At 36.4% G+C, this 19,725-nt stretch overlaps 1 protein-coding gene across 1 annotated transcript; it reads right to left on the bottom strand.

Annotated features, from left to right (window-relative positions):
• Positions 1–1,132: 1,132 nt before the first annotated feature.
• Positions 1,133–17,959, bottom strand: LOC106055143 (uncharacterized). Its single transcript, XM_056011661.1, has 7 exons — positions 17,868–17,959; positions 13,034–13,093; positions 12,410–12,597; positions 8,505–8,721; positions 5,499–5,561; positions 3,454–3,492; positions 1,133–1,420 (listed from the first exon to the last, which is right to left on the bottom strand). The coding sequence occupies exons 1-7, from the start codon at positions 17,890–17,892 to the stop codon at positions 1,377–1,379; spliced, it is 636 nt and encodes a 211-aa protein (XP_055867636.1). The 5' UTR covers positions 17,893–17,959; the 3' UTR covers positions 1,133–1,376.
• Between the last annotated feature and the right edge of the window lie 1,766 nt (positions 17,960–19,725).

Here is a 19,725-nt window from a genome sequence, read left to right as displayed (position 1 = left end):
TTATTCATGGCAAACCAGTAACACAGACTAAAAACGCAAAATACCTAGGTGTTATAATAAATGAAAAACTGTCATGGAATCCACATATTGATGAAACTACAAAAAAATCAAACAAAGCATTAGGATTTATTAAAAGAAATTTCTATAAATCAAATAAGAACATAAAACTAAAATGTTATTTAACCTTGGTTAGGCCAATAATAGAATATGCATCCTCTGTTTGGGACCCCTCAACTCAAGAAAACATTAAGAAACTAGAACAGACACAAAATAGAGCAGTGCGATTCATAACAAACGAATATTCACATTTGACTAGAGTAACACCTTTAGTAAAATCACTAAATTTAGAAAGCCTTCAGGACAGAAGGCTCAAAAGTAAAGTAGCAATCATACATAAAACACTGAACCATAATCTTCAAATACAAAAACAAAATTTAATAAAATACTCTGAAAGACACAAAGATAAAGGCACATTCCTCGTCCCATATGCTAGGACAAATTTGTACAAATACTCCTTCTTCCCTAGTGCTATTAGAGCATGGAATGGGTTGCCTGAGCTAGCCAGGAAAACCAGTGACTTGGCAGAATTTAAGTCATTGGTTAATATGCATGACTAAATGCATGACGCGTAGGACGTAATCATCTTCTTTTTTGAAGTAACGTCTGTATTATATAAGATAAGATAAGATAAGAAGATTCCGAGGATTAAGGATGAGTGCAGAGTTTCACATGACTACGCAGACCCAGTTTCAACCTGCATATTCTCCCGAATTTCGTGCAGACATAACAACCAGCTCTATTTAACGTTATGTAAACTGACTCCTGTAAAAGCTCTTCTGGACAGTCGTACATGCCAACACCACAAGGAAGATGTCTTTTGTCATATTCTACTTCAAGTTCAAACTTTCAGTGAGGAACCTCTGCAAGCCATGTAGGCCTACTACTCACGCTCTCTCAAATCACTATGTGGCACTTTATCCCACCAAGAAAAGTTGTTTTTTTAACGTTCAGATCCCATGCCCTGATAAACTATGCCTCAAACCAAAACATAGCTTTACAAAACAGAAAGCAAATTAAAAAAGAAACAAATTTAAAAAAAATAATTAAAATAAACATCTTAACTCAGAAAGTATATTTTTTTACATCCTCTTATATTTTATTGATAACCCAATTATACCGGATGACTTATAATCCTTTAACCCTCTTCCCTTTTATTTTACTTATACTTTATGACTTACAAAGTATATTTGATGTAAAGAAAATTATTACAAAGAAATCAATTTTAAAGCATATTATTAGAATGTCTTGGATTTTTTTTCAGTTGTCTCTACCGATTTTACGGTCAATTCAAAATTTCTCTAGAGTCACTAACACAATCACCACATAAGCTTGTTTAAAACACTGCAGATCAATATAGAATCTGAAACAATGAAAGAGTAAATATAAAAGGCTTGTTACCAAACAAAAAAAAGGGGCGGGGAATTAGTTTAATTCATGTATAATGTATGTTTTATCTGTTCTTTCTTATATCTTACAGACGTTGCTTCAAAAAAGATAATTACTTCCTAAGCATTTCATGTGTCAATCTTGTCATGCATGTTAATCAATGGCTTTAATTCTTCTAAGTCGTTGGTTTTCCTGGCTGATTCAGGCAACCCATTCCTTTCTCTAATGGCACTAGGGAAGAAGGAGCACTTGTACGAATGTGTATCTATCTTTGTGTCTTCCTGAGGTATTTCATTAGATTTTATTTTTCTATTTGTAAAGTATGTTTAGTGTTTTATGTATTATAGCTACTTTACTTTTTTATTCTTCTGTTCTGAAGTGTCTCTTAGTTTAGTGATTTTACTAAAGGTGTCACCCTAATCTAATTGAAATATTCGTTTATTATAAGTCTCACTGCTCTATTTTGTTTATGTTTTTGCCTGTCTAATTAATTTTCCTATGACACCAAGATGATTGCTTCTCGATCCAATATTTATGACTGTAGTTTGAGTTTTCTTGTAAACAAAGTTTTTCTTTACATTTGAAAATTATTAAGTCTTGTCTAAAACTTCTGCAGAGCGGCAGGGCAATGAAACCCTAATTTGAACTTAGGATTAGCGTTAGGACTGTGCGAAGCGCGTACCGGACGGCCATTCTGTTGCGAACGCTCTTCTGTGCTAAATTTTTCTCTCTTCTCACTAAACTTAATCCTCACTATTTAAACTTCACTCCTCACTACACTTCATAGAAAACACTTTTAGTAACAGTGTTCACTCGAACCTACACTTCTCACTATACTTTCACTTCTCAATGAACTTTCACTTCTCACTGAACTTTCACTATACTTCACTTCTCATTGCAGTTTCACTATAATTCACTTCTCAGTGTACTACACTTCTCACTGCAGTTTCACTGTAATTCACTTCTCACTGCAGTCTCACTGTACTTCACTTCTCAATGTACTTCACTTCTCATTGTCTTCATTTCTCAATATACTTCACTTCTTACTGCAGTCTCACTATGCTTCACTTTTCACTGCAGTCTCAATGTACTTCACTTCTCACTATACATCACTTCTCACTGTAATTCACTTCTCATTGTACTTCACTTCTCACTGTACTTTCACTTATTTCACTTCTCAATGTACTTTCACTATACTTCACTTCTCATTGTACTTCACTTCTCATTGTACTTCACTTCTCACTGTACTTTATTTCTCAATAAACTTCACTTCTAACTACAGTCTCACTATACTTCACTTCTCACTGTACTTCACTTCTAACTATACTTCAATTCTCATTGTACTTCACTTCTCACTGTAATTTCACTATACTTCATTTCGCTATGTACTTTCACTTGTTTCACTTCTCAATGTACTTTCACTACACTCCACTTCTCATTTTACTTCACTTCTCACTGTACTTCACTTCTCATTGTACTTCATTTCTCATTGTACTTCACTTCTCATTGTACTTCATTTCTCATTGTACTTTACTTCTCACTGTACTTCACTTCTCAATATACTTAACTTCTCACTACAGTCTCACTATACTTCATTTCTCAATATACTTCACTTCTCACTGCAGTCTCACTATGCTTCACTTTTCACTGCAGTCTCATGTACTTCACTTCTCACTATACTTCACTTCTCACTGTAATTCACTTCTCACTATACTTCACTTCTCGCTGTAATTCACTTCTCATTGTACTTCACTTCTCACTGTACTTTCACTATACTTCATTTCGCAATGTACTTTCACTTATTTCAGTTCTCAATGTACTTTCACTTATTTCAGTTCTCAATGTACTTTCACTATACTTCACTTCTCACTGTGCTTTCACTATACTTCACTTCTCAATGTACTTTCACTATACTTCACTTCTCACTGTACTTTCACTATACTTCACTTCTCACTATACGTTCACTATACTTCACTTCTCACTGTACACTCTACATTCTATACTTACATGCTAGTGACCAAAGTACATTGGGTTTTGTACCTTTATCTGGAACAGAAACAGAAAAACAAGTATTTCTCCATATGGGCTAGATCAGTGGCCTCTTAAACTTTTTGTCCCCGGGGAAACCCCTTTATATAGTCTAAACTTGCCCACGAACCCCTAAGTAAAAAAGCCACATAAAAGCATAGTATATAGGCTAGATATACATATGTAAAAAAAAAAAAAAAAAAAAACCTTACATGAGGTGAATGACAAATTTTTTTTTTATAAAATTATTTTATTTTTGGCTCAGCAAACACTAATTTCTAGAAGGTATCTTTTATTTGCGATGAGGTTACCTAAGGCAATAATTCCACGTTGTACCAAACTAGAACACGGAAAAGCAGTCAACAACTTCTTCTTAATCCTCCATAATGCAGAATGTAAAAATGGAATCTGATTTTGTAACAAGAATAAGTGAGGGTCCTAGTTCAAATGTTGGCATAAGTTCCTTGCTTGTGGATATTTCAATCAGCTGTTCATGTGTTTATATGGATTCATCTGTGCTTTGGATCTGAGTCTGTCCACGCGCAAAAGGGTTCAATACTCAGTCGAGAATCTCCAAGAGAAGAATGTTTTCAAATCTTTGGTTTTGCTTGTCGTAGAATATCATATAATAGATATATTAAACAATAGTAACGGGCGAGTTGATTATTGTTCAAATTATCCGGTCAAACAAACTGGCTTTTAGCGAAGAAGTTATTTTGTATACAATTTTCATTTTTCTTTGCGGTCGACTTACGGACCCCTGAGGATACGCGTACCACAGCTTGAGAACCGCTGGGATTGATGATTCAAAGTTTTACGAAAATATTGCGTTTGTGTTATCAGTATAACGTCCGACTTTCCGTTTTTTGTCCTACCATTTTTCAGTTATCTCAAGGACTTAGGGACTTCCTACAAATCAGACCAAAAAAAAAATAAATTTCAAACTTCAATAGGATTCTACTACTGCAAGCAGGTTTATGTAGGCAATACGGGTAGCATATGTATGGAAAAAGATACGCCTAATTAACCTTGAAATTATTAACCAAACGGAAATATTCTAAATTAGGTTTTTAAAATTAGAATAAGAACAAATATTGTCGTTTTAGATGGACTATGCAGTGGAGTCAATAGGGAGGGATGGTGAGATGAGTGTTGAAGATAATTACACCTTAGCCCAAACATCCTGTACCAACTGCGTGGAATGGTGGCGGGCAGGGTTCAAACCCGGACCTCTGAGACGACATCCCAGAGCGAATACCAAACGATACAGGCAGAAGTTGAATAGAATCAAAGAACTTCTAGGTTTACATTTTGTTCGTTTTCAAATCCACTAGAGTTAATGGCAATAGCCAACAGGGCCTTACAAGGGGCATCAGAAGTGGAGGTGAAAAGCTGACTAGTGTTAGCAGCTTCAAATACCTCGGAGCTATTGTCTCAGATGAGGGATCGAAACCTGAACTACTGTATATGGAAAGATAAAATGGAAAGACAAAGGCTTAGTCCTCGGCAACAAACTCAGACTGATGCGCTCCCTGGTCATGGCCACACTTTTATATGCTTGTGAGTCTTGGACGCTGACTGCAGAGCTAGAGAGGAGGGTCCTAGCAATGGAATTAAAATGCTACAGAAGGATCCTAGGTATCATGTTCAAAGACCGCATCACAAACCAAGAGATTAGAGACAGGGTTACTGCAGCGTTCGGACCCCATGATGACCAGCTAACTACAGTAAAAAAAACCAAACGCAAGCTTAAAATCTATGGCCTTATAACAAGATCTTCTGGGCTCGCAAAGACTTCCTTCAGGGAACCGTACCAGGAAAAAGAAGAAGAGGCAGACAGAGAAAGCGATGGGAGGACAACATAAAAGAATGAACGGGCCTGCCATTAAGAGGTTCTAACTAAGGCAAAAGACAGAGAGGAATGGAGAAAGACGGTCGACGAGTCTTGCATGGTGCCCCACCGGTCCAATAGACTAATGGATAGGTAAAGGTAGGTAAAGGTAAAAGAGTTAATGGATACTCACTTCTAGACCTATATTTGAATATGACTTCATTCTTGAAACAAGACTCCGGGATGTCTTCAAAATCTGTTAGAAAAACAAAACAAAAACAAGCATTGTCAAAAGCCAGGCACACAGGCTCCACAAGCATGCATGCCTCCGCCCTCAGAAAGAATATTAACGACCTACTATCCTGAAAACACTGGTTACTGGTTACTCTTGTACCTTAGAGAACTGGTTACTCCAAATGTCCCCCAGAGAGCCCTGCGCTCAATGGACTCAACGCTTTTAGTGGTGCCACGTTTCTCTCTCAAAAGCTACGGTCTGCGGGCTTTTTCATTGAACGGACCAAAGGTTTGGAACTCACTCCCCATGGATCTCAGACAGACAAAAATGCTACACCACTTTTAAGAAGAACATTAAGACCTACTTGTTTAAAACTTTTTTAGATTAGTTTCTAATTACCGTTGTCGTGTTTGTGTTTGTAATGTTATTACAGCGCCTTGAGCCTACATTTTGTTTGTTAACAGGGCTTTATGAATAAAATTATTATTATTATTATTATTACTCTTTTTTCAGGAATGTTGTAAAGATTCCTGTGATGAATATAAATATTACACAGAGACTGTAAAGTGTTGCTATCAATGTTCGAATGCTTGGTCTTGGAGCTACAATTAGCACGTTATAACCCAAATAGTACAGACTGACTTCAGTCCAACTTTAGCAGAAAAATAACGTTTAGTAACACCTTTAGTAAAATAGTAACACCTTTAGTAAAATAGTAACACCTTTAGTAAAATAGTAACACCTTTAGTAAAATAGTAACACCTTTAGTAAAATCACTAAATTTAGAAAGCCTTCAGGACAGAAGACTCAAAAGTAAAGTAGCAATTATACATTAAACACTGAACCATAATCTTCAAATACAAAAACAAAATTTAATAAAATACTCTGAAAGACACAAAGATAAAGGCACATTCCTCGTCCCATATGCTAGGACAAATTTGTACAAATACTCCTTCTTCCCTAGTGCTATTAGAGCATGGAATGGGTTGCCTGAGCTAGCCAGAAAAACCAGTGACTTGGCAGAATTTAAGTCATTGGTTAATATGCATGACTAAATGCATGACGCGTAGGAAGTAATCATCTTCTTTTTTGAAGTAACGTCTGTATTATATAAGGTAAGATAAGATTAAATTAGAATAATACTGCAGCTTCAAGCATTCAGTTACAAATCACTGGTTAAATAAGAAATGGCATGATATCCTTCATAGCAGTTACACAAACATAATCCAATGTATTCAAATATAATTACATCCCCATCACAGCGGTATCAAATATAATAAGTCCTCTAGAATGGGTGTACATATAATTTCACTTCTAAATCACGTCCGCATCCCAGCGGGTAACAATACAACTCCAATAATATGTGTCCGGCTATAAGTACAGAAAGCAACTACTAAAAATATGTGTAATGTCTCAAGTCCCAGAGAAAACTCTTGACTCAAAGGATCTTGAAAATCACACGACAAGAGAGAGTGTGCAGTACTGAGATCCTTGCGCGAACGGGTCTTCCCAGCATCTTTACAGTCTTCAGACAACACTACCGACGCTTGCTTGGTTTATGAAAGGCGGATGGAAGACAATCGCATCCTTAAAGTCATTCATTATGGGCAACTCGCGTCTGGCTCCAGAAAAACTGTTTAGAACTGTAATAACGCAATAGTGAGACGCGTACAAGTTGGGTTTAATTGGGTATTCCCTTAGTGACGCAACAGTACATTTAAAAGCTAGAACGGAAATAGGTAAGACGAATCGCGGGCACGCTACTCTGCCTCATCGTGGCGCCCGAGTGGAAACGACCAATAGAGGAAGTGGCTAGGCTAAATGAGTAGCAAATCAAGACTCCCGTGGGGATGCCCACGGGTAGACGAGATTCCACCCATTGTACGGGCAGGGTTGTAACAAAGTCCCCACATCCATGCGCTGTTCCTCAAAGGGACTGTTACATAAATGGCGGGTCCCGCACAATTAGCTTGGTACAACGCAGGAAAATGGCGGAGGCTCCCGGTGCCCTCGGCCTTCGGCCATGTGCAGCCAAGCATGCGTCGGGGGCCAAAGGCATTGGAAACAGCAATGTTTTATATAGGCATTGACTCGGGTCTCTCTCAAACAGAACTGTGTTCTCACAGGTTTGTTTTTTTTTTACTGTTTGGCGTCCAAACAGGTTTTTTTTTCAAACTTAGAGCTCGAAGAGCCTTCGGCTCAGCTCTTGGACATCAACAAAGTAAGACGAATAACGGACGAGACACGAAGACACTGTTTGCAGTTAATTTTGAAGACGTAGACTCTGTCCTTATTTCTTGAATAAACTTGAGTGTTGAACAGTCCGCATTATCTTATTTTGTAATATTTATTCTGTTGTGAGTTGTAGGCTACTTAAGAAACTCGCAGCTGTAATTATTAACATGCAAAGTAAATAGATTAATCAACATAAGCTATATTAGATCTCCACTCATCGAATCAACTATCAACCACCAACATTGATGCTGACTATTGGGAAGACATAGCCTTAGACCGCACTACGTGGAGAGAGACGGTGACCAAGAAAGCTTTGGACAGTGAAAAAAAACAACATGGGCCTCAGCTCTAGAAGAAAAGTGTGCCAAACGAAAAATGGCAGGCTCCTCTACCGCCGAAGTGAAAGCCACCCTTAACCTGCGATATATGTGGACGGGAATGTCTCTCCAAAATAAGGCTCCACAGTCACATGAAAAAGTGTTCTTCGAGATGAACAATGGTAGTTATGTCTGAATGAAACAATGAAAAAAGGTACTGCTAGGCGAAGAAGCCGTTCCCATGGTCGTTGGTCGCTCCTTGGTCGGTGCAGTCTCTTATTGTCTTCCCTACCTTTAATTCACTATTCTCTCTAATTATAAATGTTCCCTAGTACAGTCTTTCTATGTGTAATATGTATACATCATGAATTGCTAGACAACCAACTTTTATTGGGCTCTCTGTGGCACTTACCAGAAATGTTATCTGCAATAAGTAATGGCCTGCTCTTGAATGCGTAACTATATTTCCCCCACCAAAGAGATACGGCAGCTTTGTTCATATATTTCTCCACGGTCTTGTTGAATCTGACATACATGTAAGGTCCCTCAATGAAGTCACAGTAGCACTCTGAAGTCTTCCAGACTCCAACTCCATTTTTGCACACGTCCTCATACCTAGGGCGACATGACTAGACATAAAAAAGAGGCAATAATCTAAAATCTCAATGGAAGCCAAAACATTTCATGACTTAACCAGTAGATTGCAGTCAATACTAGTCAATAGGCTATACTTTGCATTTTATTTAGTAATGGGAGACCAATAGCTTTTTGCGACGTGGCAATGAGCTTTTGGTCTCCACGACTCACATGTGGCGATGTCATTGTTGATCCCTACGATAAGGATTGATCTCGGTACAACTGGCATGTTAGAGTCAATATAATTGGCATTTTACCATCTAAATATATGACATTTTAAAGTCAAAATAACTGGCTGGTAACATATACTATGCCTACAAATACAGATTACCAGTAAACAGAGTAAATAGAACCAACCACATCTCGTTCTATTTATCTGTATCCCTATTGTAGAATATAGTGCAGATGTAGTTCTAGGTGTAAATATTAGGCTTAGATCTAGATCTAAACTAGTGATTCCCAAACATTTTATGGCTCGTAGATCCATTGTCATGCTTTCCTGTACTCGATAGACCCCCACATAACTGATATTGCAAATTTGTTGATTCATGAACTTAAAATGTTTGTTTTTTTTAATGATAATACAGTAAGTAAGGTTTTTTTTTTTTTAGTGATAATACAGTAAGTAAGGTGAAGTCTGGAAAAATAATAAAAACTCCCAAGTCATTTAACCACATTGAATTTATGAAACGAATAGCCACATAACCTTTTCCCCAAGTTTGCGTCTTGTGTCCGCGCTTTAAAGGCAAAACAAGGTGGACATTGTCCATTCCCCCGGAATCTCTTGTGCCTGTACGTTACTAGATTGTTCTATTTCGTCTCCAGTGGATACTGTATCCCTTTTTGTGCCTAGTTCTTTACAGTGTGTTATTGTGTGGTTGCCATTCTCCAAAATTTGACATCCGCAACAATTAAGTCCTACCCATCAGATGCCATTTTCTGCTATACCGATGGGTCGGTAATGAGGGAACCCGATAGATCTGCGTACGGGGCCCTTATAGTCTACCCAGACCTGACAGAACCAGACCGGACAGAACCAGACCGGCTCTCTGGTCCATGCGGCTACGCTGCATGCTCCATGGACGCCGAGTTAACAGGGATAACTCGGGCATTCGAGGCTATTAGAGCCCGAATGACCTAACACGAAACTGTGGTACTAGTTAGCGACTCTCGCTCCAGTCTCCTAGTTATGGGTGGCGGCGGGGGAGGGTCGACCGTAATAGAAGAGGCAGTCGGCGCATCTGCCGAGCTATTGGAGCTGTCTTTTTCATGCAGTGGGCGCCCTCACATTGCGGCGTGAGGGGCAATGAAACGGCAGACGCCATCACAAAGGAGGGTGCTTTGGCAGCCACACACCTCGAAGCACCAAGCACGTACTTACAAGCAACGGCACAAATCCGAGAACTCATTCAAGAAAAGTGGTTAAAATCCTGGGAGAAATCCGATAGAGCACGTGGTGTCTGGCAGCATATGCGTCACCCAGATCCCAGATCGCGACGATCCATGGTGGCGACTGAGGAGGTCAGAGCAGTCAATTATTGCGCAGTGCAGGACGGAACACTCTCCTATTGGGGCATACTTTGCCGGACGGCCAAGTTTCTTGCCAGAGCACTACGGGAGGATTGTCCTTCCTGCTCTGTTTTTTTCAATAGGAGTTCATCTCAGATAGATTGATCTATTCATTTATCTGTAGAGAGCTACTAGGTCATTAACGTTTCTATGTTCCATATCTCTCTTAGGTTTCTATAAGAGATATGATCTGTTTACAGTCTTAAAATTTAGATTTTTTTTCAAACTAGTATTTAGACTTTGATGTGGTGTGTACAACTTGGTCTAACCTATTTAGACCTATTATGCTACGTTTATACTTATATGTAATTTGATACCTGACTTTAAATGTATGCTATTTTATTTGCAATGTGAAGAAGGTCTTTAATAGTCTACACGTTGTCGTCGTCATCTCTGTTATTCAGTGCAAACCCACCACATAAACCAAGAGCGACTATCAAAATTACTTAATAATCAAACGTCGTTCTTATGTGGCTATGTATACGAGTGGCGTAACTAGGGTCGGTGTCACCCGTTGCTGTTGGGTATCGTAAAATGTTCTTTTGTTAAACCATAAGTAATTGAGCCGATTACTTTCATCCGACGAGTGTTAATTCGATTTAAAATTTAATTGTTTACTATATTTTATCTCAAGTTCATTGTTTTCTACATTTTATTTCATGTTCATTGTTTACGACATTTTATCTCAAGTTCATTGTTTTCTACATTTTATTTCATGTTCATTGTTTACGACATTTTATCTCAAGTTCATTGTTTACGACATTTTATCTCAAGTTCATTGTTTACTACATTTTATCTCAAGTTCATTGTTTACGACATTTTATCTCAAGTTCATTGTTTACGACATTTTATCTCAAGTTCATTGTTTTCTACATTTTATTTCATGTTCATTGTTTACGACATTTTATCTCAAGTTCATTGTTTACGACATTTTATCTCAAGTTCATTGTTTACGACATTTTATCTCAAGTTCATTGTTTACGACATTTTATCTCAAGTTCATTGTTTACGACATTTTATCTCAAGTTCATTGTTTACGACATTTTATCTCAAGTTCATTGTTTACGACATTTTATCTCAAGTTCATTGTTTACGACATTTTATCTCAAGTTCATTGTTTACGACATTTTATCTCAAGTTCATTGTTTACGACATTTTATCTCAAGTTCATTGTTTACGACATTTTATCTCAAGTTCATTGTTTACGACATTTTATCTCAAGTTCATTGTTTACGACATTTTATCTCAAGTTCATTGTTTACGACATTTTATCTCAAGTTCATTGTTTACGACATTTTATCTCAAGTTCATTGTTTACGACATTTTATCTCAAGTTCATTGTTTACGACATTTTATCTCAAGTTCATTGTTTACGACATTTTATCTCAAGTTCATTGTTTACGACATTTTATCTCAAGTTCATTGTTTACGACATTTTATCTCAAGTTCATTGTTTACGACATTTTATCTCAAGTTCATTGTTTACGACATTTTATCTCAAGTTCATTGTTTACGACATTTTATCTCAAGTTCATTGTTTACTACATTTTATCTCAAGTTCATTGTTTACGACATTTTATCTCAAGTTCATTGTTTACGACATTTTATCTCAAGTTCATTGTTTACGACATTTTATCTCAAGTTCATTGTTTACGACATTTTATCTCAAGTTCATTGTTTACGACATTTTATCTCAAGTTCATTGTTTACGACATTTTATCTCAAGTTCATTGTTTACGACATTTTATCTCAAGTTCATTGTTTACGACATTTTATCTCAAGTTCATTGTTTACGACATTTTATCTCAAGTTCATTGTTTACGACATTTTATCTCAAGTTCATTGTTTACTACATTTTATCTCAAGTTCATTGTTTACGACATTTTATCTCAAGTTCATTGTTTACGACATTTTATCTCAAGTTCATTGTTTACTACATTTTATCTCAAGTTCATTGTTTACTACATTTTATCTAAAGTTTAAATTTAAATAGCAATTTAAAAAAAAAAAAACAAGATCTCAAAGATAGTTTGTGTTATCAACCAAACTCAGGGGCATCCCCCATCGAATTTAAAGCTCCTGACCAATGGACCAAAATCACTAATGACTCACATATGATTGACCACCGATGCCGTAGATCTCAAAGCCAAAGAAATACTTGTATCTCCAAGTTGAATAGGCCATTTTAATTCTTCCAGTCACAATTATTCTGTCCAGGTTTGATATAAGAAAACCTTCGCACGGCAAGTCAGTGAGGCGGATATACTTGCCAACTAGTGCCACTTGAATCTCAATTTGGCCTAGACATTAAAAGTGAAACGCTAAAATTGTTACTAAAGTTATAGGGTTAAAAAAACGGTACTATAAGAAAACATCATAAGAAAAAGTAAATATATTTTAAAGATTGATAGGTCACATCATAGACATAAATAAATATAGACTGGCCGATTAAAGAGTTTATGAAACGAAAATTTGTGACTTGCAATTTTGTGTACTTTATTATACAGCATTTATGAGCAGTATAAAGTTAAGTATTCATATCTATTTCAGACATAACCATAAGTATTACATTATTTTCACTAGTGTTTTTTTTTTAAATCTCTAAGAATGAAGATCATGCAATTTTTCATAATTCGGAAATCCGAATACAATAGATATACATGTTTTCAAGTTACATGAAGTTACTTCCTTCGGCCAGTCTATATTTATTTATGTCTATGGGTCACATGTACTCACAATTGATCTCCCTTGGGATTAGGCAGTAGATGTAAGCGATGACAATCCAAAGAAAATGACCTGAAACCGAAATGTAGCATATGATATATAATATAGCTGCTTATACTCTGAATAAATTGAAAGACCAATTCGCAAATAGTGCAAAAGAAGGTTCTACCATGCAATATAGTATGAGTATGCCCAGGGCAAAAGTATTTGCTTATCTATCTTATAAAATACAGACGTTACTTTAAAAAAAGATGATTATATCCTACACATGTCCCTAGGTCAACCTAGTCATGCATGTTAATCAATGACTTCAATTCTGCCGAGTTGGTTTTCCAGGCTAACCCATTTCATGCTCTAATAGAACTATGGAAGAAGGAGCATTTGTACAAATTTGTCCTAGCATATGGAGTAAGGATAAACACCATTTTGTAAAATTAATACCACCTCAACATCCCTAATAATAGGCAGCATTTACAGACCACCAAATTCTAGTTTAGAATACATGCAGGAACTATGTAATCAGATTACTACACTTAAAGAGACAAATAAAAATGCAGTTTTTTGGATTATGGGTGATTTCAACCTACCTGATATAAATTGGAAAACACTAACCATAGATAAACACCAAAACCTTAAGGACATAAATGAGCTTTTCATAGAAACTTTACACAACCTAAGTTTAGATCAAATCATTAAAAAGCCAACTAGATTAAACAACACATTAGATCTCTTCTTAACCAACAGACCTGGATTAGTAGTTGATTATGATATTATCCCTGGTCTATCAGACCATGAGATCATAAAAATACACAGTCAGATAAAAGCAGTAGCCAATACAAAACCCAAAAGAAAAATCTTGCTCTGGAATAAATGTAACCTAACACAACTACACCAAGCTGCATTAAACTTTCAACAAACATTCTTATTAGAAAAAGACATTAACCAACCAGTCGATGACCTCTGGAATTTCATTAAAAACCATCTTAAAAGCATTATAGAAAATCATATACCAACTAAATACACATCAAACAAAATAAATAAATGCTGGTTTAATAATAGACTAAAGAAGCTTTGTAAACAGAAGGAAAACCTATATAGAAAATTTAAAGAAACTAATGCAGAAAGAGTTTACAAAAAGTATATAAAAATTAAACACTTAACCCAAAAAGTAAGCAGACAGCTGCAGAGTGAATACATAAACAATGTAATATCTAAAGATAACAACAAAAACCTATGGTCATACATTAAGTCTAAGAAAATGGAAACAACAGGCGTAGCGCCATTAAAAGATGAACATAACATAATACATAATGATAATGAAACTAAAGCAAACATTCTAAACAAATACTTTGCATCAGCATTCTCAGCCCCAGGAGACAAAGACATATTACTGAATTTGAACCAAGTAGACAACATAGAAGATATAGTAGTACAAGAAAATGGAATTCAAAAACTATTAGCCAACACCAAACCAAATAAAGCTTCTGGACCTGATGGTATTCCAGCTAGATTACTCAAAGAACTATGTAATGAGCTAGCCCCAGTGTTCAAAATACTCTTTCAGGCTTCACTTAACCAGGGCAGAGTACCAAAGGACTGGAAAGAAGCTAATGTCACCCCCCTATTTAAAAAAGGAGAAAAATCTGACCCAGGAAACTACAGACCAGTATCACTTACCAGCATCACATGTAAAATCCTAGAACACATAATATGTAGCAACATCATAAACCACTTAGACAAACATAATGTCCTCACACCATACCAACATGGCTTTAGGAAATATAGATCATGTGAAACACAACTAATAGGACTAATTGATGATTTTTCAAAAGGTTTAGATAATAGTGAACAAATAGATGCTATCTTACTAGATTTTTCTAAGGCATTTGACAAAGTTCACCACCATAGTTTGCTTAAAAAATTAAAATATTTCGGCATTAATGGTCCACTGCATCAGTGGATTAAAGACTTTCTGATAGGGAGAGAACAAACTGTAATAATAAATGGTTCTAAATCAACACCGATAACAGTAAACTCAGGTGTACCTCAAGGAACAGTCTTGGGTCCACTACTATTTTTAATTTACATAAATGATTTACCAAATTGCATTAGTTCAGGAACAAAAGTCAGATTATTTGCAGACGATTGCATAATATATAGAACAATAAAAACAACACAAGACACAGATATTTTACAAAGAGAATTAGATGAATTACAGAAATGGGAATCAAATTGGAGCATGTCTTTCCACCCAGAAAAATGTCAGTTGTTAAGAGTAACAAAAAAACTAAAACAAATTAATTCCACTTATCTTATTCATGGCAAACCAGTAACACAGACTAAAAACGCAAAATACCTAGGTGTTATAATAAATGAAAAACTGTCATGGAATCCACATATTGATGAAACTACAAAAAAATCAAACAAAGCATTAGGATTTATTAAAAGAAATTTCTATAAATCAAATAAGAAAATAAAACTAAAATGTTATTTAACCTTGGTTAGGCCAATAATAGAATATGCATCCTCTGTTTGGGACCCCTCAACTCAAGAAAACATTAAGAAACTAGAACAGACACAAAATAGAGCAGTGCGATTCATAACAAACGAATATTCACATTTGACTAGAGTAACACCTTTAGTAAAATCACTAAATTTAGAAAGCCTTCAGGACAGAAGGCTCAAAAGTAAAGTAGCAATAATACATAAAACACTGAACCATAATCTTCAAATACAAAAACAAAATTTAATAAAATACTCTGAAAGACACAAAGATAAAGGCACATTCCTCGTCCCATATGCTAGGACAAATTTGTACAAATACTCCTTCTTCCCTAGTGCTATTAGAGCATGGAATGGGTTGCCTGAGCTAGCCAGGAAAACCAGTGACTTGGCAGAATTTAAGTCATTGGTTAATATGCATGACTAAATGCATGACGCGTAGGACGTAATCATCTTCTTTTTTGAAGTAACGTCTGTATTATATAAGATAAGAAGATAAGAAGGAATGTGTCTTTATTTTTTGTGTCTTTCTGAGTATTTTATTAGGTTTTGTTTTTGTATTTGAAGATTATAGTTCCGTGTTTTAAGTGTAATTCTACTTTACTTTTAAGTCTGCTACCCTTAAGAGATTATAAATTTAGTGATTTTACTAATGTGTTAATCTAATCAAATGTAAATATTCTTTTGTTATAAATTTATCTGCTGCATTTTGTGTCTGTTCAAGTTTTTAGCGGCCCCCGAAAGGGGAAAAGACGCTATTAGTTTTGTGTGAAATGTCTATCCTTCCGTCTGTCCCGTTTAGATCTAGTAAACTAGAAAAGATATTGAAAATCTGACATCATGATATTTTAGACCTTTCAAAGTTCTGATGCAACGGCTACTTTTTTTTTTTTTTTGAAAGTGAAAAATTTAATTTTTTAAATGCAAGCAGTTTTTTCATAAAAAATACACTATTTTACAACTATTGACTATTAATAGTAACAAATACAGGAGGCTATTTAGTAAGGGAGATGACTATTTACCATATTTTTAACACATTTATGCAAGCGATTTTAGATTTTTGTCAAAAATTGTTTTTTTACAAATGTATTGCTAAGTTATGTAAGATCTGTCATATTAACTACTACATTTAAAAAAAATGGTTACTATTGTTTTTAAAGAGAAAAAATATATATTTAATATGCATATAAGTAAACATAATTTAAAACAACAATTATTAAATAGTTTTTCATAATTATCTCGTGAACCGCACCATATTGTGGTGCAATCAACACCTAACAAAGGATTTTAAAAAAACATTTTATGAAATGTTTTTTTCTTATGAGGCTTTGACCCTGTACGAAACAATTAGATCAATAAGATCATTTTATGAAATCGGTTAGGCCAGGTTCACATCTAACTTCACCTTCACTTTCACCTATCCCTTTCTCTGCCAAACAGTTGGGGCACCCCACAAGATCTGTCAACCTTCGTTCTCCATTCTTCTCTGTCATTTGCCTTTGATAGAATTTCATTGTAATGTTCTTTCTGAAAATATTGAAACCTGCCTTTTTATCTGCCTGGGTGGACCACTTCGGTGATCGATTTTGAGTTTTTGTTTCATACAAACTGTCTCTGTAACCTTGTTTAATTTAGTACTAATTTTTCCTAAATTCTATCTAGATTTATGATTATTCTAGATCTAAGAAAACATTAAGAAACTGGAACAGACACAAAATAGAGCAGTGAGATTCATAACAAACGAATATTCACACTTAACCAGAGTAACGCCTTTAGTTAAATCACTAAATTTAGAAAGCCTTCAGGACAGAAGACTCAAAAGTAAAGTAGCAATTATACATAAAACACTGAACCATAATCTTCAACTACAAAAACAAAATTTAATAAAATACTCTGAAAAACACAAAGATAAGGCCACATTCCCCGTTCCATATGCTACAAATACTCCTTCTTCCCTAGTGCTATTAGAGCATGGAATGGGTTGCATGAGCTAGCCAGGAAAACCAGTGACTTGGCAGAATTTAAGTCACTGGTTAATATGCATGACTAAATGTATGACGCGTAGGACGTAATCATCTTCTTTTTTGAAGTAACGTCTGTATTATATAAGAACATGAAACATGCTTTTTTTTTTAATATTCCTGTTTTGAAGGCCTCTAGTTCTCTAGACCGCCTAGAGCTAGATCTGATCAAGAAAGCATGAGTAATTTACTAATGAACTAATGGCTCAGTAATTCCAATATTGTGATTTTGAAACTGCATATGCATCATGGATTTATGAAAGTAAAATATCCTCTCTCAAAAACGTAAAATGGCACAGAACCATCAGGTAATAATTACTAACCATTTATAAGCATCTTTGCAAGCATAATCTAAATATTTTGTAACAATTGAAGTTTGACAAGTTTACCCAGCAGCACTTCCGCTATGAGCACCATTCAGTAAGAAGCAAGGATATTGAACGTGACGCGTTCACATAAGAAAAATGTGTAATACCCAGACAGATGGACATCTTAATTTTTAGAAATCTAAAGATTTACAACGTGGAACAAAAGGTTCCATATTCCATATATATGGGATGATAATACGGAAAGACAAAGGCTTAGCCCTCGGCACCAAAATCAGACTGATGCGCTCCTTGGTTATGGCCACATTTGTATATGCTTGTGAGTCTTGGACGCTGACTGCAGAGCTAGAGAGGGGGATCCCAGCAATGGAATTTAGATGCCACAGAAGGATCCTTGGTATCACGTTCAAAGACAGCATCACAAACCAAGAGATTAGAGACAGGGTTACTGCAGCGATCGGACCCCATGGTGACCTGCTAACTATATTGAAAAAACGCAAGCCAAAAATCTATGGCCATATTACAAGATCTTCGGGGCTCGCAAAGACCTTCCTTCAGGGAACAGTACCAAGAAAAAGAAGAAGAGGCAGACAGAGAAAGCGATGGGAAGACAACATAAAAGAATGGACGGGCCTGCCATTGAAAGAGGTTCTAAGCAGGGCAAAGGACATGGAGAAAGGCAGTCGAAGAGTCTTGCTTGGTGCCCCAACGATCCAACAGACTAAGGGATAGGTAAGGTAAAGGTAGGTAAAACAAAAGTTACAGGCTAAAGTCTTTGGATGGATTCTGTTTAATTTTCGTTTATATCCAATACTTTTCAATAGCTACCTGTGACGATCCAGCCTCTGAGCAAAAACAATCGACCTCATCAAATTACGCAGAAATTCACCTTCACCCATCCTTTAGTCAGTTGGACCGTTTGGGCACCACCCAAAATTTGTCAAGCGTCTTTCTCCACAGAGCGATGAGTAGACCAGACAAAAAAGGATGCGTGGTGGCAACTTAATCGTGCGGAACAGGCCGTCCTAGCCCAGTTGCGAGTCGGTCACTATCCAATTGGTGTTCACTTCGGACGGTTTCGATACAACTACGACACACTGTGTCGCCACTGCATCGAGGACGCAGACACAATAGACCACATTCTGTATGAATGTCGAGTTCTGCATGAAAGACGATCGGGACAAGGATTTAATAGAGAGAGAAATGGTGCATGTGCGACGTTAAGGATGTCCTTGTACGGTGGACAAGGCGACCTTATAACTCACTTCCCGCTTCCTTAGACTTAGATATTCCCGGTCGGTACTCCTTCTTCCTAGTGATATCAGAGCATGAAATGGGTTGCCTGAATCAGCCAGGAAATCCAACGACTTGGTAGAGTTTACGTCATTGATTAACCTGCATGACTAGATTGACCTAGGGACATGCATATGACGTAATTATCTTTTTTGTTCTTTGAAGTAACGTCCGTAATTTATAAGATAAGAAGGTACATAGGGCGGCAAGCTCACTCCACCGAGATCGCTCAAAGACGATTTCCACGAACAGAGAAAGCGATAGGAAGACGTCAAAGAACAGAAGGCAGAGAGGAATGACGAAAGACGGTCGACAGATCACAGATAACCGTTAGATCGTCTAAGAGCTGAGCCGAAAGCTCTTCGAGCTCTAATTTTGAAAACGAACCCTGTTTGAGCGGCAAACAGTAAAAAAAACAAAAAAAAAAAAAACCTGTTTGAATACACAGTTCTGTCTGGAAGCGACACAAGTCAATGCCTATGTAAAGCATTGCTATTTCCGATGCATCTGCCCCCCCCCCCCGGTCACAAGGGCTAGACACGGCCGAAGGCCGAGTGCACCG

This window comes from Biomphalaria glabrata, chromosome 14, assembly GCF_947242115.1.
Source record: "Biomphalaria glabrata chromosome 14, xgBioGlab47.1, whole genome shotgun sequence".
Taxonomy (NCBI): domain Eukaryota; kingdom Metazoa; phylum Mollusca; class Gastropoda; family Planorbidae; genus Biomphalaria; species Biomphalaria glabrata.
Note: the sequence above shows the minus strand (reverse complement) of the source record. Positions and strands in the feature narration are given on the sequence as shown.